At 41.0% G+C, this 26,366-nt stretch overlaps 1 protein-coding gene across 2 annotated transcripts in view; it reads left to right on the top strand.

The window, feature by feature from the left end:
* Positions 1–26,366, top strand: part of IMPG1 (interphotoreceptor matrix proteoglycan 1) — a 140,164-nt gene that overhangs the window by 33,470 nt on the left and 80,328 nt on the right. For both annotated transcript variants that reach the window (XM_043591861.1, XM_043591860.1), the window contains 6 exons: positions 974–1,140; positions 1,408–1,436; positions 6,626–6,690; positions 7,287–7,366; positions 13,267–13,419; positions 25,364–25,422. In XM_043591861.1, coding sequence (XP_043447796.1) covers positions 974–1,140; positions 1,408–1,436; positions 6,626–6,690; positions 7,287–7,366; positions 13,267–13,419; positions 25,364–25,422 — 553 coding nt within the window. The remainder of the gene's footprint in view (positions 1–973; positions 1,141–1,407; positions 1,437–6,625; positions 6,691–7,286; positions 7,367–13,266; positions 13,420–25,363; positions 25,423–26,366) is intronic.

The raw sequence follows: 26,366 nt of genomic DNA, 5'->3' as shown, positions 1-26,366 counted from the left end.
ATCTCTATTCTTTTCCTTAGTTTCACTTAAATGCAGAGAAAACTTGTTACGTAAAATAAGTAGATAGAAATAGATGGAGTTTTTATAGTAATATCTTTATTCTTTAAGTTCCTTTAGCATTATATGCTAACAATCACATCATGATCTGTCATTTTTAATGGCTTGTCAGCTGTCAACTCCATTAGGACTTGTAATGTGTTGAAAGCAAAGAATCAGAAACCACCCTGTTGCAAAAAACATGTTCAGCTCAGTTCACTTGCTTTCTTAACCTCAACACTATTATTTCATGTCGTCCCTTTGTGTGATGACCGAGAGGCACTGTGCCACAGTAAGTTAGGGATGGATGAATGGGGGAGGATGCTGACCAAAGGGAAAAGGAAAGGTGTATCCTTAGGCAGACCGGCTTTAGGAGAGCATGATAGGAAAAAATGAGACCTAGAAATTGATTCTCTTTAAATTGTTTGTGTGTCTGTTTACCCCTTGGGAAGTCTTTAATATAGCCAGGTACCTTTGCCCCAGTTTGGAAGTTACTGGTCCACAAAGCCCTATGCCATCCCTGCTCCCTTCACCACATCTTTCTGTCTTCACCTTCCTTTACTCTTATCCTTGCTCTGGCCACACTGCCCTCTTTGCTGTTCTTTCAATGCTCAGAGCATTCTCTAGCCTTGAGGCCTTCTCCAAACTGCTCAGAAGTCACCTTTATAGTGAGGCTTTCCTCAGCTGTCCTATTTTAAACTACAACCTACATATGTACTCTATTCCCTATCTTCCTTCTTTTATTTTTCTCCATAACATATATAGGGGCTCAATAAATATTTGTTAAATGACTTGATTTCTATGGCCTATAAATTAGCATATCCACGTAAGCCATGAAAGAATATTCCATGTTCTAAGATTATGCTTGGGCTGGGAAACAAGGATCATCTTAGGATGTGGCCATTTTCTACTCCTAATGAATGGTACTGCATTGCAGTGTGTCAGGAAGCAGTGTGGGAAGCATATCGGATCTTTCTGGACCGCATCCCTGACCCAGGGGAATACCAGAACTGGGTCAGCATCTGCCAGCAGGAGACCTTCTGCCTCTTTGACATTGGAAAAAATTTCAGCAACTCCCAGGAGCACCTGGATCTTCTTCAGCAGGTGAGCCTAAACGCTGTACATTTGGAACACGGCCTGGATAGCTCCCAGTCCTCCAGCCCCCGCCCCTTTTGAATTGGCTTCCTGCATAAAGATTAGTTGAAGAAATGCTTAGAGATACCTGATAAGGCCAACAAGAATTTTATTCTTGCAAAATAACATTATACAGCCTGGTTGAAGTGAAGTTAAAGGGAAAAGGGAATGAAAATAGACTTTAGCTCTTCAGTTGACATTTTTCTCCTGGTAAAATTACTTTTTATCTTTCTGCAGAGAATAAAACAGAGACACTTCCCTGAGAGGTAAGTACCCAAAATAGAATGCTGCATGCTCTTGACTTTTGAAAGATCATATAATGGAGACTGAGCTATGATATTATGTCAGCCACTGAGGTCTGTGTAGGTTATTTTGACAGAAAATTATGCATATATTGCGCTAAAGGTAAATGAGTATCTAAAGGGGAAATGGATAGGCCCTAAAGATTGAGACAGGTGTTGGCACTATGTTTGCAGATAAAACAGATTCACTACTATGTGCTAAGTATCTAAAGTGTGTTTTCACTTAGGGGATATAGAGCAATTAAAATAGTTTGATTCTGGGGTGCCTGGGTGGCTCAGTCAGTTAAGTGTCCAGCTTCGGCCCAGGTCATGATCTCACAGTTCGTGAGTTCAAGCCCCACGTGGGGCTCTGTGCTGACAGATCGGAGCCTGGAGCCTGCTTCGGATTCTGTGTCTGTGTCTCTCTCTCTGCCCCTCCCCTACTTGTGCTCCTTCTCTCTCTCTCTCTCTCTCTCTCTCTCTCTCTCTCTCTCAAAAATAAATAAATAAACATTTAAAAAAATAGTTTGATTTTTAAATTTATGATAAACTATTAGTTACAGGGAAATACTAACACAATCAGAGAACAACCTGAATTTTGAAGTCTTATTTGGTATTCTATAAAGCGTTAGTATTTCTCAAACTAAATTACTGAAGCACTCACTAAGCTATACTCTCAACAAGAACTGAATATCAAATAAGAAAATCAAAATTTTTTAAAAGCAAGGAAAAGTACATTAGTAAAATGATTAAAGAAAAGAGACAAACTCTAAACACAAATCACATACATTTTATAACATTTAGAAATCTAAATCTGAAGATAATACTAAGAGAGACACAAATTTTGCTGTATAAATTACTGACAATTCTTTATAATGCTTTTCACATTTGTTCCCTCATTTCTATTCCCTTTGCCAACAACCTCTTCCAGGACCTTACTAATTTACACTGTGAAAAATGTCAAATCTGATCTCCCTAATGGATTTCCCTGCCTCTAACCTCTTCCCCTCTTTAACTTGCATAACGGCTGCTGGATTAATAAGTCTGAAAAATTCCTTTTCTTACACTGAGGCCTGTTCAATGACTTTCAAAAGATTCCCACATCTTCCTCTTACCCTTCTGAATATCCTCTGCCTACCGATCCCCCTCATGCTCTGTGTACAGAAAGCTGAGTGGAGAGGCTGGAATCACTGACATCACTTGCCTTGACTCCTCGGTGGGAATAGTCGGTGGGGAGCAGGAGATCAGAGGGTGAGGACAGAATGAGGTGAGTGAATTTATCACCTCCCCTCAACCACCAACCTGCAAAGTTTTCAAGGGCTATTAGCCTCCTTCAACTTCATCTCAGCTCCTGTCAGGCAGCCTTTCCACAGAGCCTTCTCTGTCTCTGTTGTGGTAACCACTCCATCTTCTCACCCCTCCTGGGCTAGGGGTGTTTTGAGCATCCCACTGTTACCAGCCCTGGTATGGCACTTGGCCTTATGATTACTCTTATGCTCTTCCCACAACTTAGCAAGTAATCCTTTTTTTTTTTTTTTAATTTCTTTAATGCTTATTTTTGAGAGACAGACAGACAGAGCATGAGCGGGGGAGGGGCAGAGAGAGAGGGAGACACAGAATCCGAAGCAGGCTCCAGGCTCTGAGCTGTCAGCATAGAGCCCAACACGGGGCTCAAACCCTGGAGTAACGAGATCATGACCTGAGCCAGAGTCAGACGCTTAACCAACTGAGAGCCACCTAGGCAGCCTGCAAGTAATCCTTTTTTATTTTTTTTTTAATGTTTTTTTTTTTAATTTTTTTTTCCCAACATTTATTTATTTTTGGGACAGAGAGAGACAGAGCATGAACGGGGGAGGGGCAGAGAGAGAGGGAGACACAGAATCGGAAACAGGCTCCAGGCTCCGAGCCATCAGCCCAGAGCCCGACGCGGGGCTCGAACTCACGGACCGCGAGATCGTGACCTGGCTGAAGTCGGACGCTTAACCGACTGCGCCACCCAGGCGCCCCAAGTAATCCTTTTTTAAATTTTGTTCAAATTACCCCACAATGAGTGAGCCATCTGTTTCCTGCCAGGACCTTCACGGAAACAGAGTCCAAACTAATCAATTGAGGCATTTCAACCCCTGACCTTTCCAACTTTGCCTCCGTTACCCATGATCCCACTGCTGCTACCATGCCCTTCCTCACTGCATACAGACCATACCCTACTCATGCTGGATTCTGGCCCCTAGCCTTTCCCTCTTGCCCGGAAGATCCTGCCTTTTCCACATTACCTATCCAAATCCTACTCTCCTTTCAAGCTCTTAGTGGATTCCTCCATGGACCCCATGATGTCTTAACAGCCTATTTGAGCCTGCAGCAATATCTCCCTGCTTTGAATTTTGCACTGTTTTTGGCACTTACATTTGTTTAATGTTTATTTATTTTTGAGAGAGAAAGATACAGAGTACAAGCAGGGGAGGGGCAGAGAGAGAGGGAGATGCAGAATCTGAAGCAGACTCCAGGCTCTTAACTGTCAGGACAGAGCCCGACGCAGGACTCAAACCCGTGGAACCATGAGATCATGACCTGAGCCGAAGTCAGACGCTTAACCAACTGAGCACCCAGGCACCCCTTGGCACCTACATTTTTATTTAACACTTCCTTGCTTTACTCTATTTTCCTGTACGAGTTTGAACTCCTCAAGGGCAGGGACTGTTTTATGTCTCTCCACCCACCACCACAGACCTGAGCAAAGTCCTCATGTGTTCTGTTAATTGATATGTCTACTGAGCCATTCTTTAGAAATTTTAAAAAGTTGATACCAGAAGGAATAATGTGATTGAAGAAAATCTTAGTACTAGAGTATTAACTTTGTTCACAAGACACAGAGATATTCACTCTTCTTATTTAAATATAGGATGATACTGGAGCACCTGGGTGGCTCAGTTAGTTGAGCATCTGACGCTTGGTTTCAGCTCAGATCATAATCTCACAATTTATGGGATCGAGCCCTGCATTGGGCCCTGTACTGACAGCACGGAGCCTGCTTGGGATTCTCTCTCTCCTCTCTCTTCCCCTCTCCTCACTCTCTCCCTCAAAATAAATAAACATTAAAATTTTTTTAAATAAATAAATATAGTATGATACTTACTCCTCCAATTTTCAAAAAAAGAAAAAGAAAGTAAAGCAGAGGTCATCCACCCATAAGAAAAAATACAACAGAATGTACCAAGACTTGATAGAAAAACATTAAGGGGCGCCTGGGTGGCTCAGTCGGTTAAGCGTCTGACTTCAGCTCAGGTCATGATCTCACAGTCCATGAGTTCGAGCCCCGCGTCGGGCTCTGTGCTGACAGCTCAGAGCCTGGAGCCTGTTTCAGATTCTGTGTTTCCCTCTCTCTCTGACCCTCCCCTATTCATGCTCTGTCTCTCTCTGTCTCAAAAATAAATAAACGTTAAAAAAATTAAAAAAAAAAAATTATAGGAAACAGCTACCCAAGACAGAAAGAGAAAGAAATGGAATCATCCCATCCACTCCTGCATCTACCAACATTGCTAGAGAGAATTGCTAAGGAGCAAGAGACAAACATTGTACATTAGCTACAATTACCAAGTTGTTAAGAGAGGAGGCAAGCAAGCTGTTTCTTATTTTCAACCTTTCCAGGAAGACAAAACAGAAAATTTTCTCATCTGAGTAGCCCATAAATCTGCCAGTTTCAAATTACTTTAAAATAAAAGCCAGTGGAAGAATCCAATGTCCCAGCTTCCCAAATTATAGCTTTTGAGTGATGGTCTAGATTGCCATTGTTGTGGCAGAATCATACCCAGTGGCAGAGGATAAGGAAATAACATCTGCCACAGGGTCCTGCACAAAGTGGCCTGTTGACTTGTAACTAATGCAATAGCCAGCACTTTAATAACTATTCTTGGTTATTTTCTTTTTAACAGCAAGTTAAAACAAGGATACCAAAGTTATAATAGTAGGAAAGATCTTTCTGTAAACAAGACCTATAAAGTGGAAAAAAAGGAAAATTGTCTAAATCACAAATGCTCTAATGTTTGATATGAAATCTTTATAAATATGATATCCATACAAACTACTTCTGAAGCACATAGCACAATACCAGCAGAAAAGAACAAGAATACCTAATTCCTAAACAGTCTGAATTTATATTTAGCCTGTGTGCACCAATATAGTCCTCCATGTTTACATCTATTCTGACTGGTCAGAGCCATGCCAGGCCAACAGATGGTACTTTGTATACCATCCCTATTAGCACTTTGGCAGAATTGAGTATATTAGAAATATGTAGATGGTCTCATTATCTACAGCCAATCTAGATGTCTCTATAACAGCATAGCACCTATCATTCCCTTTGGTCTTCCCATCAACATGAGCCACAGAAAATTGAATCAGATATATTGGTCAACTATGACTACATTGTACTAACATAGACACGAGCTATTAAAACCTAATAGCTAATAGTAACAAATCTTTCAGTGAGCTTAAAAAGATATCACTACTGCTATTCCTTTCTACATAGAGTTTGCTAGAATGAGCCAACATCATATGCAGACAGCTTTATAACCATGCCCTTGGACTTGCCCTTAGATATTTTCCAGATGGCCACCGCATAGCCTGCAAAGCTACCCATAACTCTTGCAGGCAATGGTTGTGTCCAGAATAGGATTTAATATATCTGCACTATCCAGAAATCTCTCTCTTTCCTATTGCTATAACCACAAGACTTACTCTAGTAGATAAACTTAAGCATTCCCTGGATTTGCAGGTTTGAGGATCTGAGATTTTAGCAAGAATATTCAGTCATACATAGATCATGTCATGCAATTATCTTTGATGTTAAGGACACAGTATAAGCACAATGAGATTATAAAACATCAAGCCCAAAGACCAGTTTTGCCCACAATGAAAGTGCTCCCCAGAACCACATGAAAAATGCTTATGGGAAAGCCCTGGAGCCAAACATAACCATTTTCAGGGGTTGTTTGAGTTTGTCTTCAATGGAAATATATTTGAAGATTACTTCTATATTGAAAAAATAGGCAAACCCAGTTTTAAAGGGTTTTCCTCTAATTTTAAGTCTATTGAGTATAGGAAAAGTAAATAAATTTCCCCTATTGTCATGAAGCTCCTTTTCACCATCTCTTTTCTCTTTCCTATTGTGCTAATAGAAAAGATGAAATCTCTACAGAGAAGACATTAGGAGCACCTGGTGAAACCCCTGTGTTTTCTCCAGGTAAGCTTAGACCTCCTCATTCACCTGTTCCTGATTATCATGAAAGAGAGGGAAGGGAAAAAATTATCACGGAAGTATATTAGTTAAAAAGCAATCCTTAATTTAAGTTGACAAAATTTATAATATACTTTCTTAAAAATAACTGATATTTCTAAATGTATAAAATAATTTAGGTTCATTGTATAAATCTTGGAAAATTTAGAAAAGAATAAAGGTAAAGTGAAATCACCCATTATCTTACAACTTGGAGACAATCATCACCAATATTTTCAAACAAATAAATTCAAGATAAGCATCCTTTATATAGTCACAAAAAGAAAAATTAACCAGATCTCATTGGCAAACCATTTAACTGAAACGTATCTAGAATAGCACCAAACTTGGGTCCTAGATGAGAATGGAGAATTCAACTGGGACCAAAAGTATGAGTTGTTTTTTTCTCAAGAACATATTTATGTAATCTTAAATGAGTTAAGAATGCAGCTCATATCTGTAAATTCCAGAATTACAGAAAGAGTATATGAAATTTTGACTTTGTTCTTATGTAAACTTCTCCAATCTCATTCTGTGCCCGTAATTTTTTTTAATTTCCACAGATGTCTCCAGTGTCTCGCTTGGACCCTTCCCTCTCACTCTTGGTGACACATTCCTCAATGACACCATCATGCCTACAACAGTAAGAAGTTCTGAGAGTCAATCTAGCTCTTCACATGCCTGTTTTTGTTTTATTGGTAAAACAAGAAAAGAGAATGGACGAACTGTCCATTCCATATTATTAGTGCTGCATTTTTATCACGCCAAGTAAGAGTCAGTGACTTTGTTTTATTCAGTATTCTCACTTCTTCTAGGGACTGAGGGGAAAAACCAGATTGAAACCTAGAATAAGTTGAGAGGGATTATAAAAAGCAACTTAGTTATAAACTCCAGGAGGGTAGGGGCCCTTTCTCCCCAGTACCTAACAGAACTGCATATATAGCAAGTACTCCCCATGCATTAGAATCAATGAATGGATAAACCTATCAGTCAATCAATCATCCAATCAGTCAAGCTCCTTCACCAAAGTGTAATCTCATGCTGACACTAAGGGTAGAAGTTTTGCTTCCAGGCATGGCCAGCATAAATGGGTCAGATAAATATCAAAATGGTTGAAATCCTGCATGTTAAATGGGGAAAAGTAAATGGTATTCACAGGCAAAGAGAAGCACTGGCCACTGTTCTCTTTGTGTGAAAGGAATGCAGGAGGAGAGGATATGTTACAGAATTAATTGTTGGTTGTCAGAAAAGGGGGACATTTTTTAAAAAAAAATTTAGTGTTTTATTTATTTTTGAGACAGAGACAGAGCACCAGTGGAGGAGGGGCAGAGAGAGAGAGAGACATAGAATCCAAAGCAGGCACCAGGCTCAGAGCTGTCAGCACAGAGCCTGACATGGGGCTCGAACCCACAAACCATGGGATCATTACCTGAGCCAGAGTCTGATGCTCAACCAAATGAGCCACCCAGGTGTCCCAGAAAAGGGGGACATTTTAATCACTTCAAAATCTTTGAGCCAGACACTTGATGTTGAAGCCAGGAAACACTGCCTTCTTTCCCCAGGAGTGTCAGCATCATGGCAGCACACTGTGGGCAGCAAGTTCAGCAGGGGGCAGTCCAGGGGTGACACATACTTCCCTGTGGTCTGAGAAACTTTGCTGGCCCTTACCTCCCTGTGAACCTCTCTGCAAGGTCAAAGCCCAGACAATGAGGGCAAGAAGTTCAGTCTCACCAGCTCTACATGAAAATTCAGGGATGAGAACCCTGCTGGCCTGTAGGCCAGATGGCTGCAGATTTGCTGGAACTATTGCTCTAAACAAAGAATTAAATTGTTCCATTTTTCTCCAAAATACTATTCCATGAACAGTGAAAAGTGCTGTTGAAAAAAATTATTGAGATTAAATACATTCACTATAAAATTTCAAAGACAACTCTAGTTCACTGTCTCTTTTCTCATATTACTTATGTCTCATATTCTTCAAAATCTAATATATGTCCCCCTTTCTGCAGTAAATATCCCCTGAACATTTCATTTTATATTCATCAAATCCTCCTCTTACCTTTTTTACCACCCACATCTATCACTCATTCTTTGGCTCAGCAAACATTTTACTAAAATCCTCTGATGTGCCAGGCATTGGGGTATGTACCAAAGATTCTAAGATGAATAAGACATGGTTCCTGCCTTCAAGAAATATATAATGCAAATAAGTACAACAAAATAGTGTGTACTTGAAGATGGCAAATATATAGAATGGAGCAAAATGATAAGCCAGGACAGGTTGCAAAGGATGTGACTGCTAATCATGTATATTCACAGAGAGTTTTGTGCATAAATGACCACATTATTTTTTTTACTTTGGGAGAGTTAACAAACTATGAGAATCATACTGGATTTGAGGAGATTATATGTGGGGTGACAAGATTAGCATATAAAAAGACTAGGTGGGTATGACATAGGTACTAAATGAGAAATTCAGATATTATTCACTGCTCCAAGAGATTAGAAAGAGGCAAAGGTTTCTACCCTAAATAATCAGAGGAAATATTATGTTAAATGAACCATAGGGTATTAGTAAGAAGTAAAAAAATGTGTGTATGTGGTGTGTGTGTGTGTGTGTGTGTGTGTGTGTGTCCTTATGTTTTAGTACTGGAAGTGAGCATGGGGAACAGTGAGGAAGGTCTCTCCGGTCAGGAGACTAGCACAAGTAATGTGGTATCTCATCAACAGTTAGCAAGCTATCTGGTAGTCAGGGCAAGGAGAAATGACACAGACTAAAATTGTTTAAGCAGCAACAATTCCATTTATGACTGCACCAAAAGTAATAAGATATCTAGGGATAAAGCTAACCAAAGAGGTGAAATATCTGTACTCTGAAAATTAAAGAATGCTGATGAAAGACATTGAAGAAGACACAAAGACATGGAAAGACATTCCATGTTCATGGATTGGAAGAACAAATATTGTTAAAATGTTGATGCTACCCAAAGCAATTTACACATTTAATGCAATCCATATCAAAATACCACAAGCATTTTTCACAGAGCTAGAACAAACAATCCTAAAATTTATATGGAACCACAAAAGACCCCAAATAGCCAAAACAATCTTGGAAAAGAAAAGCAAAGCTGGAGGCATCACGATACTGGACTTCAAGTTATATTAGAAAACTGTAGTAATCGGGGCGCCTGGGTGGCGCAGTCGGTTAAGCGTCCGACTTCAGCCAGGTCACGATCTTGCGGTCCGTGAGTTCGAGCCCCGCGTCGGGCTCTGGGCTGATGGCTCAGAGCCTGGAGCCTGTTTCCGATTCTGTGTCTCCCTCTCTCTCTGCCCCTCCCCCGTTCATGCTCTGTCTCTCTCTGTCCCAAAAATAAATAAACGTTGAAAAAAAAAAATTAAAAAAAAAAAAAAGAAAAGAAAACTGTAGTAATCAAAACAGTATGGTACTGGCACAAAAATAAACACATGGATCAATATAAAACCCAGAAATAAACGCACAACTATATGGTCAATTAATTCTGACAAAGCAGGAAAGAATATCCAGTAGGAAAAGGACAGTCTCTTTAACAAATGGTGTTGGGAAAACTGGACAGCAATATGCAAAAAAAGAAACTGGACCACTTTCTTACACTATACACAAAAATAAATTCAAAATGGATTAAAGATCTAAATGTGAAACCTGAAACCATAAAAATCCTAGAAAAGAACACAGCTAGTAACCTCCTTGATATTCTGCATAGCAACCTTTTTCTAGATATGTCTCCTGGCACCAGGAAAACGAAAGCAGAAATAAACTACTGGGACTACATCAAAATAAAAAGCTTCTGAACAGAAAAGAAAACAATCAACAAAGCTAAAAGGTAACCTACAGAATGGGAGAAGATATTTGCAAATGACATAACCGATAAAGGGTTAGTATCCAAAATATGTAAAAAACTTACAAAACTTGACACCCAAAGAACAAATAATCCAATTAAAAATGAGAAGACATGAACAGACGTTTCTCCATAGAAGACATACAGATGGCCAACAGACATGTGAAAAGATGTTCATCATCACTTACTGTCAGGGAAATGCAAATCCAAACAACGAGATATCACCTCACACCTGTCAGAATGACTAAAATCAGTAACACAAGAATCAACAGTATTGGTGAGGATGTGGAGAAAAATGAACACTCGTGCACTATTGGTGGGAATATAGACTGGTGCAGCCACTTTGGAGAACAGTACAGAGTTTCCTCAAGAAGTGAAAAATAGAACTACCATACAATCCAGTAATCACACTATTGGGTATTTACCCAAAGAATACAAAAACACTAATTCAAAGGGATACATGTACCCCTATATTTATAGCAGCATTATTTACAGTAGCCAAGATATGGAAGCAGCTCAAGTGTCCATCAGTTGATGAATGGATAACGATGTGGTTCAATGGCATATTACTCAGTCATAAAAAAGAATGAATCCTGCCATTTGCAACAACATGGATAGAGCTAGAGAATATAATGCTAAGTGAAATAAGCCAGTCAGAGAAAGACAAATACCATATGATTTCACACTGTGGAATTTAAGAAACAAAACAAACAAAGGGAAAAAAAGAGAGACAGAGAGAGGCAAATCAAGAAAAAGACTCTTAATTATAAAGAACAAACTGATGGTTACCAGAGGGAGGTGGGTGGGGGAATAGGTTAAATAGGTGATGGGGATTAACAAGTGCAATTGTTGTGATGAGCACAGGGTGATGTATGAATCACTATACTGTACACCCGAAACTATCATAACACTCTATGTTAACTAACTGGAATTAAAATAAAAACTAAAAAAATTTAAGACATTGTATTTGGGCCCACTCAGTAGTTGAGTTAAAAAAATAAATTTTAATGAAAAAATATATATAAAATAAATAAAATTGTTCAAGCAGATTGTTATCAGATTGTGGAAAGCCTTGAATGTCAGGAAAAAGAGTTTGAATTTTCATCTCATAGGTAATAAAGTATTACTGAGGGTGCTGGCTGAGAGGCGTGGAAAATTAATCCAGTGGCTGAGGATAAATTAGAAGACTTCTCACTAATACATCTAAAGAATTTATTTAAATATCTCATGTGAACTTAAATATGCCTAGTGAAATGGTAAACTTGTAGAGGATAATGCTATAGGCCATATTTTTCTTTTAACTTTCCACAGGTCCTAACACTGTCCTACACCCATACAGATGCTTATGTGTTATTTTGATGAATGAATCAACGAAATCTTTTCGTTAAACAAACGTCAGTAGTCTGGCGTCCTCCATGTGCCTATTAAAGTTAGAGGTTGTGTGCCTGTCCACTGCCATGGAAGAGAGGGGCTTGTGATATGAAATGAGGAGAAACTACATTGGCTACCACCCACATGAGTTTTGTCCCTCATGGTATTTTCCATTGGTTGGTCTCCTCTTTCAGCTTCCATAGCTGATGTCACTAATAAAAGACTAAGTGCATTACCAAAGACATTCAATTTTCCACAGACATGTTTTTTACTCTTTTAAAAACCTTTCAGATTTCACAATCATCTAGGTACCCAATACTGAAAATCTGTCACACCCCAAGTTTGAAACTCAGCTCCAGGCTTGCTCTGTGCCCTGGGAACCCATGTGAATTCAGAACAGTGAGAGACTCCTGCTTGTTCCCAGTCCAGAGGGCAAAAAAGGATGACCCCTTGGCCAAATCCAGGTCCTCAGAAGAGTATTTCTATTTTTAGCCACATGCTACCAAAGGTGGCCCAAATATGCCATTCCTTCTGAGAGATATTTCAAATCCTCTCTTGACCTGACAGTGCTCACTAACTAGCTTTAATATGAAGTTTGGGCACAAATGGTCTCATCAAACCAGTCTAGACTCTTCTCTAAAGAAGATTGTATTAAATAATATCTCAGCATCACATAGGTTATATGTATAATCCAGTCTTCATCAAAGAGCATTCATAGTTACACAAGAGTGTGGCACAATCTCAGTGATGCTCCAACAGTATATATGAATTATGTATGTGTGTGCATGTGTGCAAATGTTTTCATGAAGAGCACAGAGTTCTAACATTACAGTGTCCTCAAGGATTCTAAATAGTTAACTCATTGGAGCTTTGGTACTTTGTCTTTCAATGAAATTCAGAGAACACTTCTAGTTAATAAGATTTTAATTCTAAAAGTACTTGAGGGGCACCTGGGTGACTCAGTCAGTTAAGTGTCTTACTTCAGCTCAGGTCATGATCTCATGGTTCATGAGTTCAAGCCCCGCATTGGGCTCTGTTGTGACAGCTCAGAACCTGGAACCTGCTTGGGATTCTTTAATATGAAGTTTAGGTACGAATGGTCTAATGCTCTCTCTGCCCCACCCCGGCTCATGCTATGTCTTTCTCTGTCTCTCAAAAGTAAATAAACGCTAAAAAAAATTTTAAAGCACTTGAGCCTTCATTATCCACTTTTTGAGACAATATCAATATATATGATATGGTATTACCATATACTTATAGTTTATATTAATAGAAGACCTTTTATTTTCTAACTCAGGAAAGAAAAATAGAATCCACTAAGGTATACAAAGGCCCACTGGAGCAGAAGGTGGAATTGAGCATCACTCTAGCAAACCAGAGGTTCACGGCAGAGCTCGCTGACTCCCAGTCCCCACATTATCAGGAGCTGGCGGCCAAGTCTCAACTCCAGGTAAGTGAACCCACCCCACATAACCACAGCCCAAGTCATGACTCAGAATCTGGGAGCCAACAGGACCTAAACCCTTCGAACTAATAGTTCCAACTTCTTGTGACCAGGCATTCATTTTCAACCAAAACTGCTTTCATTTTAATCAAAAACTGCAATGGGTCCCAAAATGTTAGGGCAAATTCATCTCTAGAAAAGTTTTCTATTCTAGCTTCTTTTTTTTTAAATTTTTTTCCCCTTAATGTTTATTTATTTTTGAGCGAGAAAAAAAGAGACAGAGTACGAGCAGGGAAGGGGCACAGAGAGAGGGATACACGGGATCTGAAGTAGGCTCCAGGCTCCGAGCTGTCAACACAAAGCCTGAAGCAAGGCACGAACTCATGAACAGCGAGATCGTGGCCTGGGCCAAAACTAAGAGTTGGATGCTTAACTGACTGAGCCACCCAGAAGCTCCTCCAGCTTCTCTATCTTAAAAGTCACTTACATTTAGGTTTTCTTTTTAAATATTAGTAGGTCTTTAAACCTTCTTTAACAGAGAGCTACTACACAGGTATTCTATACATCTAAAATGTTCATATAAGCACCAACTAGGGAACATGCTGGGTTGAAATATGAATTTTAATTCATATTTGTCTTACATGATATATATCCATTTTTGCAGTTTGATGTAATTTAATGACATGACACTCTTCGTGGGTGATAAGTGTAAGGCAGTAATGTTGTCCATGTCGTCCACTAAACTTCAGAGCTGTTCCAAGATATCTCTTCCATCTTGGACTCTCATCATATCTGCCTGCCTCTTCATTTCCTGCAGGATGAATCTAAGCTACTCTGCTGACCGTGGCATCTATATGCCATGATAAAAGCCCTGCCTTCCTTTCCAGCCTCATCTTCCCATCCTTCCCAGCCCCCTCCTTTGCACTCTACAGAAATACAAACTGCTTACAAATCTTTTCTCACCTTTAGCCTTTCTCTGTGTTGTCTCATCTGTCTGGAATGTCCTTTCCCTGAGTTTCATTTTACAAAACTTCATCAAGGAAAGTTCTGTCTCAAACCATTCTGGATTCAGTCAGTGCCTCTCCTCTGAGCTAAAACACGGTGCCCACTGTTGCCACAACATTTATCACCCTGTCTTGAGATTGTTTCTTTACACATCTATGGCCTTTGTTGTCTCTGTTTCTCCCTCTTCACCTGCCACCCTCACTATCTTCAGGCTCTGAGTGTCCCCTTGAGGGCAGGAACTGTTTCTTTCATCTCTGAAGACTTAACTTCCTAATACAGAGCTTGGGATGCAGTTAACTACTCAGTGACCGTAGAAATGCAACTGAAAATAGAAGCATTCATAAGAAAACATAACCATGAACTTCATTTGTGGAGAGCCTGGGTGCCCAAGCATCTCACTCAGCATGGCCAGGGAACCGACAGGCCCCTACTTGTCATACTTGGAGAATTCAGTGCTTACCTCCTCTCAACTGGATAGAAGATAAATAGGCAAAAATATTAAACCTCCAACTTCCTCCTGCATCAGCGTTCAGTCAATAAAATGTAAAGAATCATTTCTACAAACTTCAAAGAGAAAGCATCAGCATGGGGTGTTTATGAACCAGAGAAGTACTTAGACACGGATTATTAGATAGAATGAATTAAAGAATAGTCTGTTAACTTTCTATTTGTTCTTGAAATATTCTCTTCAGAAAATCTTTTTTTTTTTTTTTTTTTTCCTGAAATTTATTGACAAATTGGTTTCCATACAACACCCAGTGCTCATCCCAAAAGGTGCCCTCCTCAATACCCATCACCCACCCTCTCCTCCCTCCCACCCCCCATCAACCCTCAGTTTGTTCTAGTTTTTTTTTTTTTTTTTTTTTTTTTTTTTTTTGTTTGTTCGTTTTCAACGTTTATTTATTTTTGGGACAGAGAGAGACAGAGCATGAACGGGGGAGGGGCAGAGAGAGAGGGAGACACAGAATCGGAAACAGGCTCCAGGCTCTGAGCCATCAGCCCAGAGCCTGACGCGGGGCTCGAACTCACGGACCACGAGATCATGACCTGGTTGAAGTCGGACGCTTAACCGACTGCGCCACCCAGGTGCCCCCAGTTTGTTCTAGTTTTTAACAGTCTCTTATGCTTTGGCTCTCTCCCATTCTAACCTCTTTTTTTTTTTTTTTCCTTCCCCTCCCCATGGGTTCCTGTTAAGTTTCTCAGGATCCACATAAGAGTGAGACCATATGGTATCTGTCTTTCTCTGTATGGCTTATTTCACTTAGCATCACACTCTCCAGTTCCATCCACGTTGCTACAAAAGGCCATATTTCATTTTTTCTCATTGCCATGTAATATTCCATTGTGTATATAAACCACAATTTCTTTATCCATTCATCAGTTGATGGACATTTAGGCTCTTTCCATAATTTGGCTATTGTTGAGAGTGCTGCTATGAACATTGGGGTACAAGTGGCCCTATGCATCAGTGCTCCTGTATCCCTTGGATAAATTCCTAGCAGTGCTATTGCTGGGTCATAGGGTAGGTCTATTTTTAATTTTCTGAGGAACCTCCACACTGCTTTCCAGAGCGGCTGCACCAATTTGCATTCCCACCAACAGTGCAAGAGAGTTCCCGTTTCTCCACATCCTCTCCAGCATCTATAGTCTCCTGATTTGTTCATTTTGGCCACTCTGACTGGCGTGAGGTGATACCTGAGTGTGGTTTTGATTTGTATTTCCCTGATAAGGAGTGACGCTGAACATCTTTTCATGTGCCTGTTGGCCATCCGGATGTCTTCTTTAGAGAAGTGTCTATTCATGTTTTCTGCCCATTTCTTCACTGGGTTATTTGTTTTTCGGGTGTGGAGTTTGGTGAGCTCTTTATAGATTTTGGATACTAGCCCTTTGTCCGATATGTCATTTGCGAATATCTTTTCCCATTCCGTTGGTTGCCTTTTAGTTTTGTTGGTTGTTTCCTTTGCTGTGCAGAAGCTTTTTATCTTCATAAGGTCCCAGTAATTCACTTTTGCTTTTAATTCCCTTGCCTTTGGGGATGTGTCGAGTAAGAGATTGCTACGGCTGAGGTCAGAGAGGTCTTTTCCTGCTTTCTCCTCTAAGGTTTTGATGGTTTCCTGTCTCACATTTAGGTCCTTTATCCATTTTGAGTTTATTTTTGTGAATGGTGTGAGAAAGTGGTCTAGTTTCAACCTTCTGCATGTGGCTGTCCAGTTCTCCCAGCACCATTTGTTAAAGAGGCTGTCTTTTTTCCATTGGATGTTCTTTCCTGCTTTGTCAAAGATGAGGTGGCCATACGTTTGTGGGTCTAGTTCTGGGGTTTCTATTCTATTCCATTGGTCTATGTGTCTGTTTTGGTGCCAATACCATGCTGTCTTGATGATGACAGCTTTGTAGTAGAGGCTAAAGTCTGGGATTGTGATGCCTCCTGCTTTGGTCTTCTTCTTCAAAATTCCTTTGGCTATTCGGGGCCTTTTGTGGTTCCATATGAATTTTAGGATGGCTTGTTCTAGTTTCGAGAAGAATGCTGGTGCAATTTTGATTGGGATTGCATTGAATGTGTAGATAGCTTTGGGTAGTATTGACATTTTGACAATATTTATTTTTCCAATCCATGAGCAGGGAATGTCTTTCCATTTCTTTAAATCTTCTTCAATTTCCTTCAGAAGCTTTCTATAGTTTTCAGCATACAGATCCTTTACATCTTTGGTTAGATTTATTCCTAGGTATTTTATGCTTCTTGGTGCAATTGTGAATGGGATCCGTTTCTTTATTTGTCTTTCTGTTGCTTCATTGTTAGTGTATAAGAATGCAACTGATTTCTGTACATTGATTTTGTATCCTGCAACTTTGCTGAATTCCTGGATCAGTTCTAGCAGACTTTTGGTGGAGTCTATCGGATTTTCCATGTATAATATCATGTCATCTGCAAAAAGCGAAAGCTTGACTTCATCTTTGCCAATTTTGATGCCTTTGATTTCCTTTTGTTGCCTGATTGCTGATGCTAGAACTTCCAGCACTATGTTAAACAGCAGCGGTGAGAGTGGGCATCCTTGTCGTGTTCCTGATCTCAGGGAAAAAGCTTTCAGTTTTTCCCCGTTGAGGATGATGTTAGCTGTGGGCTTTTCATAAATGGCTTTTATGATCTTTAAGTATGTTCCTTCTATCCCGACTTTCTCAAGGGTTTTTATTAAGAAAGGGTGCTGGATTTTGTCAAAGGCCTTTTCTGCATCGATTGACAGGATCATATGGTTCTTCTCTCTTTTTTTGTTAATGTGATGTATCACGTTGATCGATTTGCGAATGTTGAACCAGCCCTGCATCCCAGGAATGAATCCCACTTGATCATGGTGAATAATTCTTTTTATATGCCGTTGAATTCGATTTGCTAGTATCTTATTGAGAATTTTTGCATCCATATTCATCAGGGATATTGGCCTGTAGTTCTCTTTTTTTACTGGGTCTCTGTCTGGTTTAGGAATCAAAGTAATACTGGCTTCATAGAATGAGTCTGGAAGTTTTCCTTCCCTTTCTATTTCTTGGAATAGCTTGAGAAGGATAGGTATTATCTCTGCTTTAAACGTTTGGTAGAACTCCCCTGGGAAGCCATCTGGTCCTGGACTCTTATTTGTTGGGAGATTTTTGATAACCGATTCAATTTCTTCGCTGGTTATGGGTCTGTTCAAGCTTTCTATTTCCTCCTGATTGAGTTTTGGAAGCGTGTGGGTGTTCAGGAATTCGTCCATTTCTTCCAGGTTGTCCAGTTTGTTGGCATATAAGTTTTCATAGTATTCCCTGATAATTGTTTGTATCTCTGAGGGATTGGTTGTAATAATTCCATTTTCATTCATGATTTTATCTATTTGGGTCATCTCCCTTTTCTTTTTGAGAAGCCTGGCTAGAGGTTTGTCAATTTTGTTTATTTTTTCAAAAAACCAACTCTTGGTTTCGTTGATCTGCTCTACAGTTTTTTTAGTTTCTATATTGTTTATTTCTGCTCTGATCTTTATTATTTCTCTTCTTCTGCTGGGCTTAGGCTGCCTTTGCTGTTCTGCTTCTAGTTCCTTTAGGTGTGCTGTTAGATTTTGTATTTGGGATTTTTCTTGTTTCTTGAGATAGGCCTGGATTGCAATGTATTTTCCTCTCAGGACTGCCTTTGCTGCGTCCCAAAGCGTTTGGATTGTTGTATTTTCATTTTCGTTTGTTTCCATATATTTTTTAATTTCTTCTCTAATTGCCTGGTTGACCCACTCATTCGTTAGTAGGGTGTTCGTTAACCTCCATGCTTTTGGAGGTTTTCCAGACTTTTTCCTGTGGTTGATTTCAAGCTTCATGGCATTGTGGTCTGAAAGTAAGCATGGTATAATTTCAATTCTTGTAAACTTATGAAGGGCTGTTTTGTGACCCAGTATATGATCTATCTTGGAGAATGTTCCATGTGCACTCGAGAAGAAAGTATATTCTGTTGCTTTGGGATGCAGAGTTCTAAATATATCTGTCAAGTCCATCTGATCCAATGTCTCATTCAGGGCCCTTGTTTCTTTATTGACCGTGTGTCTAGATGATCTATCCATTTCTGTAAGTGGTGTATTAAAGTCCCCTGCAATTACCACATTCTTATCAATAAGGTTGCTTATGTTTATGAGTAATTGTTTTATATATTTGGGGGCTCCGGTATTCGGTGCATAGACATTGATAATTGTTAGCTCTTCCTGATGGATAGACCCTGTAACTATTATATAATGTCCTTCTTCATCTCTTGTTACAGCCTTTAATTTAAAGTCTAGTTTGTCTGATATAAGTATGGCTACTCCAGCTTTCTTTTGGCTTCCAGTCGCATGATAAATAGTTCTCCATCCCCTCACTCTCAATCTAAAGGTGTCCTCAGGTCTAAAATGAGTCTCTTGTAGACAGCAAATAGATGGGTCTTGTTTTTTTATCCATTCTGATACCCTATGTCTTCTGGTTGGCGCATTTAATCCATTTACATTCAGTGTTATTATAGAAAGATACGGGTTTAGAGTCATTGTGATGTCTGTATGTTTTATGCTTATAGTGATGTCTCTGGGACTTTGTCTCACAGGGTCCCCCTTAGGATCTCTTGTAAGGCTGGTTTAGTGGTGACAAATTCCTTCAGTTTTTGTTTGTTTGGGAAGACCTTTATCTCTCCTTCTATTCTAAATGACAGACTTGCTGGATAAAGGATTCTTGGCTGCATATTTTTTCTGTCTAGCACCCTGAAAATCTCTTGCCAATTCTTTCTGGCCTGCCAAGTTTCAAAAGAGAGATCAGTCACGAGTCTTATAGGTCTCCCTTTATATGTGAGGGCACGTTTACCCCTTGCTGCTTTCAGAATTTTCTCTTTATCCTTGTATTTTGCCAGTTTCACTATGATATGTCGTGCAGAAGATCGATTCAAGTTACGTCTGAAGGGAGTTCTCTGTGCCTCTTGGATTTCAATGCCTTTTTCCTTCCCCAGTTCAGGGAAGTTCTCAGCTATGATTTCTTCAAGTACCCCTTCAGCACCTTTCCCTCTCTCTTCCTCCTCTGGGATACCAATTATGCGTATATTATTTCTTTTTAGTGTATCACTTAATTCTCTAATTTTCCCCTCATACTCCTGGATTTTTTTATCTCTCTTTTTCTCAGCTTCCTCTTTTTCCATAACTTTATCTTCTAGTTCACCTATTCTCTCCTCTGCCTCTTCAAGCCGAGCTGTGGTGGTTTCCATTTTGTTATGCATTTCGTTTAAAGCGTTTTTCAGCTCCTCGTGACTGTTCCTTAGTCCCTTGATCTCTGTAGCAAGAGATTCTCTGCTGTCCTGTATACTGTTTTCAAGCCCAGCGATTAATTTTATGACTATTATTCTAAATTCACTTTCTGTTATATTATTTAAATCCTTTTTGATCAGCTCATTAGCTGTTGTTATTTCCTGGAGATTCTTCTGAGGGGAGTTCTTCCGCTTGGTCATTTTGGATAGTCCCTGGCGTGGTGAGGACCTGCAGGGCACTTCCCCTGTGCTGTGGTGTATACCTGGAGTTGGTGGGCGGGGCCGCAGTCAGACCTGATGTCTGCCCCCAGCCCACCGCTGGGGCCACAGTCAGACTGGTGTGTGCCTTCTCTTCCCCTCTCCTAGGGGTGGGATTCACTGTGGGGTGGTGTGGCTCGTCTGGGCTACTTGCACCCTGCCAGGCTTGTGATGCTGGGGATCTGGCGTATTAGCTGGGGTGGGTAGGCAAGGTGCTCGGGGGCAGGAGGGGCAGGCTTAGATCGCTTCTCCTTAGGTGATCCACTTCAGGAGGGGCCCTGTGGCAGCGGGAGGGAGTCAGATCCGCTGCCGGAGGTTTGGCTCCGCCGAAGCGCAGAGTTGGGTGTTTGCGCGGAGCAAGTTCCCTGGCAGGAACCGGTTCCCTTTGGGATTTCGGCTGGGGGATGGGCGGGGGAAATGGCGCTGGCGAGCGCCTTTGTTCCCCACCAAACTGAGCTCTGTTGTCAGGGGCCTCAGCAGCTCTCCCTCCCTTTGTCCTCCAGCCTTCCCGCTTTCCGAGCAGAGCTGTTAATTTCTGACCTCCCAGACGCTAAGTCGCGCTTGCTGTCGGAACACAGTCCGCCCGGCCCCTCCGCTTTTGCAAGCCCGACTCGGGGGCTCTGCTTGGCCGGCGAGCCGCCCCTCCGCCCCGGCTCCCTCCCGCCAGTCCGTGGAGCGCGCACCGCCTCGCCGCCCTTCCTACCCTCTTCCGTGGGCCTCTCGTCTGCGTTTGGCTCCGGCGACTCTGTTCTGCTAATCCTCTGGCGGTTTTCTGGGTTATTTAGGCAGGTGTAGATGGAATCTAAGTGATCAGCAGGACGTGCGGTGAGCCCAGCGTCCTCCTAAGCCGCCATCTTGCCGCCTCTCACCTCTTCAGAAAATCTTTAGTATAGTCGGAGTATCTTCAAAATTGGATAGTTGGCCAAGATTCCAATTCAGGCAGCCTGGCACCAGAACCCCTACTCTTAACCATTATGCAATACTTCCTATTTTTCCCAAATGAATATTTATGGGACAGGGATTTTTGTATCATCATCAAATTAACATGCCCATTCTAGACTCTGAAAAACTTATTAGCCAAATAAGAGTATGTCTTGCTGGGTCTTGTTCCAGAGACCCATCACATCAGTCCTGCGGGTTCCTCTGCATGGTCACTGGCTTCTCTGAGATGGAGCCCCTCTGGTTAGAGCATCTGTTCCCTTTCCAGGCTTCTGAGCAGTCCAGACCACCCAGCAGCTTGCCAACAGATAACCAACCCACTCCACCACCGCCCATACTTGCATTAGCAGAGCCATTCAGGCCTAATCAGGAATTAATGGACAGTGCTTTGAAGTAATTTAATTTCCACAATAAACCTAATGAGCAATTTAATACAAATGTCAAAAGGAATGCTTAGCTGTTGTCTGAATGCTTTCTCCTGTGCAAACGCTCATGAGAACTCAATACGGCTGCCTTTTTATAGCCCCTTGAACATACATTCCAGCAGAATCAGGGAGGCCCCTGTGCATTTAGTATTATTAATAAGGTTAACTGGGCACTTAATTAGCAATTTAATGGCTAGCACTCCGTAATTGGAGGGTCCCCAGAAGATTATTTGGCAGAATTAACTGAAGACCTTTGTCATCTCCTCCCTAGATGCCTTCTGCACCCTCCTAAGCAGAGCTGAGTCTTAATCGATCACAGACAGGTTCACAAAGAGGGCATGAACAACAAAATTCCTCTCTGCTGGAGCCAGTGCTGTGGAGCACTCTTGGAGGGGAGGACGGCTCTCCTTGGAGATGTTCCCCACTGCCCATGCTGCAGCTGCGGGCTTCTATGGGAGCAGTTCTGTTTTGATTGACTGTTTTCATCCATACAACAGCGCCTCTGGTATACTGGACACGAAAGAAGGACAAGTCAGGGTCTGAATCTTCCACTCCAGAAACTGCTGCTCACACTTAAACATCTAGTCTAAGGTGTTGTTACTGGAATGGCATGACAACTGCCTTGGGGACCCAAAGCTATTTGCCACAGAAAGCCAGAGCAGACCTGAGGCATGTACACAGCTCTTTCCTACCTGTCTCGGTAACAAAGACCATCTCCTCAGACCTAAACTCCTAGTTCTCCTCTGTTAAGCCTGTGGTGGGGGTGGTCATGGAGGCACGGAAGCTTAGTACTCAGCATCCCTGCCCTTGACCCCTACAGGGACCCTCATCTTGTCCTTTCCCCTCACTGGGTCTTTCAAAAACAACTGACTGAAGTCTTGCTCTGCCCCCATCAGACTCCAAGTTATGTGGCTACTGAGGAAGTAAAAGAAAATTGGACTACCAAGGAGCTAGTAATCCAGTAGAAGATGTAGATACTAAGTTAATCAAAAATACAATATCATCAACTCTTTGCCCACTGTGTGTCAGGCATTTATTAGTTATTCCTTATAGGAGCCTTATAATATAGGTATTGTTATCCTTTTTGGACTAAGGAGATTGTATTCAGAGAGATGAAGCAATAAACTGAAGGTCTTACAGCTAGAAAGGAACAGAACCAATATTTAAACTCAGGCCTACACAGCTACCTCAGCACCCAAAACCTAGGCTATCTTCATCGCTGCGGTTACTATATACTGAGGGAATGAAAACTAATTTTAATATTGGTGAAAGAAAATATGATTTAGCTGGTAAATCAGTCTGCTGGAAATAGAAATCTATGACACACTTCAAAGGCCAATGTAAGTGATTTGGGGATTATCTGTGCATCACTGCCCTAGTCCTTGGCATAGATAATATAGAATCAGCAGTAATTTTAGATACAGTGACAATGCAGCAGCATGTTGATGAGTTTAGAGAATGAAGAGATCCACTCAAGTCCATTAAACAAAACTTGCTGAGTCCCTGCTATGTGGATAACGGCCTGCTAGGTACTGGGAGGGAGGGAGATGAAGATGAATCAGACACAGTCCCTGAGCCCAAGGAGCATAATCTCAGTGAAGGAGCCATTGTGCAGCTCATAGACTGTTTTATGGGATATACTGTAACAAGTTCTAGAGCAGTAGGGAGAAGAAATCATTGAGCCTGACTTTAGGGCTCTACAAATTCTTGATAGAGAATATGCTTGAGCTGGCTTTGAAATATGGCAGTATGGGCAGTCAAGGAGCAGAAGATAGAAGTTGCATCTTGGGCTAAAAGGGGGAAAAGTCATAGAGGTCTGGAGGAAGTACATGTTGTAATTTGAGGAGAGATAGGTGTTAGTTTAGTGTCCCGAGAGGACACAATATTGGCCAAGAGGGTAATGATGACAGGAAGGGCAAATGATAAAGTGCTTGGGGAATGGAAGGTTAGAATGCGCAGGACCTTAAATGCCATTCTAAAGGAACTTATTCAATTGGCAGTGCAGCCCATCAAGGGATTTTTAGTGAAGAACAACAGATATGGAATGATTACCTTGGAAATAAAAATGTGGTCAAGGAGACATCTCTATTCCTCCTGCCCTAGCATATTCCCTCCCCCCGCCAAAAAAAAAAAAAATTTCTGCTGTCTTTCCTCACACACCCCTAGAAAATCATTTCAGCAATATAAAAAAGGAGATAGGGAAGGTATGCCTGCCATGAGAATAAGAATGTGATGCAAACAATATGTATATGGGGTTCAAACTACAAGGAGTTAATGAATGGATGTGATGGGCACAGAGAGAAGGTATTAGGGTTGCTGGGTCTTCTGGCATGGAAGACGATAGGTGTTTATGAACCTGACTGGGATAGAGAGCGCTGGAGGAAAGGCAGATTTGGAAGGGAGAGAATAACTCTGGTTTGGATGTATTTAGTAGTGGCAAAGTTGGGATATTCACATGTAGAACTCAAAGCTATGTCTCAGGTGATCAGTGAAGCTATGGCAGAAAATGAGATCCCCAAGGGGGGGCAGAGGGGAGTGGGCACAGGGAAGGGAAGGTGGTGCCAGGTTCCTGCTCACCTCCTCAGCCTCACTTTCACCCTGCTCTCCCTTCCAAGCTTCGCTACTAATACTATCCCTTTCTCTTGGTCTCTCTTGCCTCCCAGTCCATGCGGGAGTAAGCTGGACGGAGCAGCGCCTGTCTATGTGGCAATGTGTCCCCAGAGCCTAGCACAGTGCCTGCAGTCAAACTTACTGAATAAGTGGGAGGGTGAGATAAGGAGGCTAAGCATCTTTATATTTAAAGTAGAGAGTGCAGACGAGACTAAGATGGAGTAAAGAAGACTGAGAAAGTGGTCCTTGAGATAGAAGAAGAACCAGAAAATAAGCAGGCACGGCATGGAAGAGAAATGGAAAATGCCACTGGATTTGGAGAGAGCCAAGAGACAACAGCCTGGAGAAAATCCTCCCCACTGGGTGAATCCAGAGGCAGAAGCCAGACCGTAGTGGATCAGGAATAACTGAATATAGCAATTATAAAATATTCCTATAATATGCTTCATTAGCAAGGTCAAACTAATTAAGAAAATTTATTATAAAGTCCACATAAATCTACCAGTGAATCTAACCTATTAGAGTCTGCCTGTACCATTTTTTTTAGATATAGCAGCCATTTTGACTTTAGTAACCTCTTTAACATATTTTCCAAATCATGTAATTCAACTCAGAAAATATTATAGTTATTCTTTGTGTATAAATAAAAATACTGTAGCCAAAAATGTTTCTTCCAGGTGCCACCTTAAAGTTTTTTCATATTTTATAGAAAGTAACCATGAAAGCAGATCAGAACTACCCAATTGCAGCTTTTAAATAAATAGCAAAACACTTTCCTCTGGGTTTCAGAAATTACCAAGAACAAAGCGTTTGGCCTCAATCGTTGCTTCAATTTTCCATTTTCATTTATTCCCCCTAACTCATCAGAAGTGTTGAGACTTTTTCAGTTAGGTAACATCTGACCTGGTACAGCCAGAGCGTTTCATAAATTTCTTTCTTTCTGCAGATGCAAAAGGTATTTAAGAAATTTCCAGGATTCAAAGAAATCCATGTGCTAGGATTTAGGTAAGTAAGAGGATCGGACTCTTCTCAATTTTTGAATTACTTTTTCCCTATCCTCTTTTAAAAGCAGTGTCATGAGGAATATAAGGTTCTTCTCCCCCCAGTTGTTTAGCCCTGTCGAATCCTGAAAAATGAATACATTTCAGATAAAGGAATTGTCTAATTAGAACATGACTCTAGGTGATTTTTTAAGGGGGTAACACAAGAGCTGTGTTCCTTCCTTCCTCCCTCGGGAGCCAGAAACACTGCTCTCTGCAGAGAGCTCATCTGCTGTCCTTGGCAATGTCATTAACGAACCTCTTAGGAAAACACCTCAGTAGAGACAGGTCAAAATAAGTAGCAATTAGTTACCTTGGTGTCTGATTCCCTGGTTCCCTATCGAATGTTAAATATCATCATCGTTTAAACAAATCAGGCTGACCCTATGGAATCAGGTGAAACTAATAAAAAGAAGTATCTGTGAGGGGTAAGGGAGTTGAAGGAACAGGGTAGAAAGGGACAGAAGTGGAAGCAAGACTTCCCAGAATATACCTTTTTTTTAATGTTTTTTTTTTATTTTTGAAAGATAGAGTGTGAGCGTGAGAGAGGCAGAGAGAGAGGGAGGCACAGAATCCGAAGCAGGCTCCAGGCTCTGAGCTGTCAGCACAGAGCCCAACGAGAGGATCAAGCTCATGAGCGTGAGATCATGACCTGAGCTGAAGTCGGACGCTTAACCAACTGAGCCACCCAGGTGCCCCCCCCCACCAGAGTATACTTTTATTATCATTTTGACATCTAAACTGTAGTAATGCATTACCACACAAAAATTTCTAAATTACAATTTTCTTTTGTTTCTTTTTTTATTTTTAAAACAAAATTTTTAATGTTTATTTATTTTTGAGTGGGGAGGGGGAGAGAGAGGGAAACACAGAATCTGAAGCAGTTTCCAGGCCCTGAGCTGTCAGCAC

The sequence above is a fragment of the Prionailurus bengalensis genome, chromosome B2, assembly GCF_016509475.1.
Source record: "Prionailurus bengalensis isolate Pbe53 chromosome B2, Fcat_Pben_1.1_paternal_pri, whole genome shotgun sequence".
In the NCBI taxonomy this organism is placed as follows: Eukaryota; Metazoa; Chordata; class Mammalia; order Carnivora; family Felidae; genus Prionailurus; species Prionailurus bengalensis.
The sequence above is the reverse complement of the archived record's forward strand: the minus strand, read 5'-3'. Positions and strand labels throughout refer to the sequence as shown.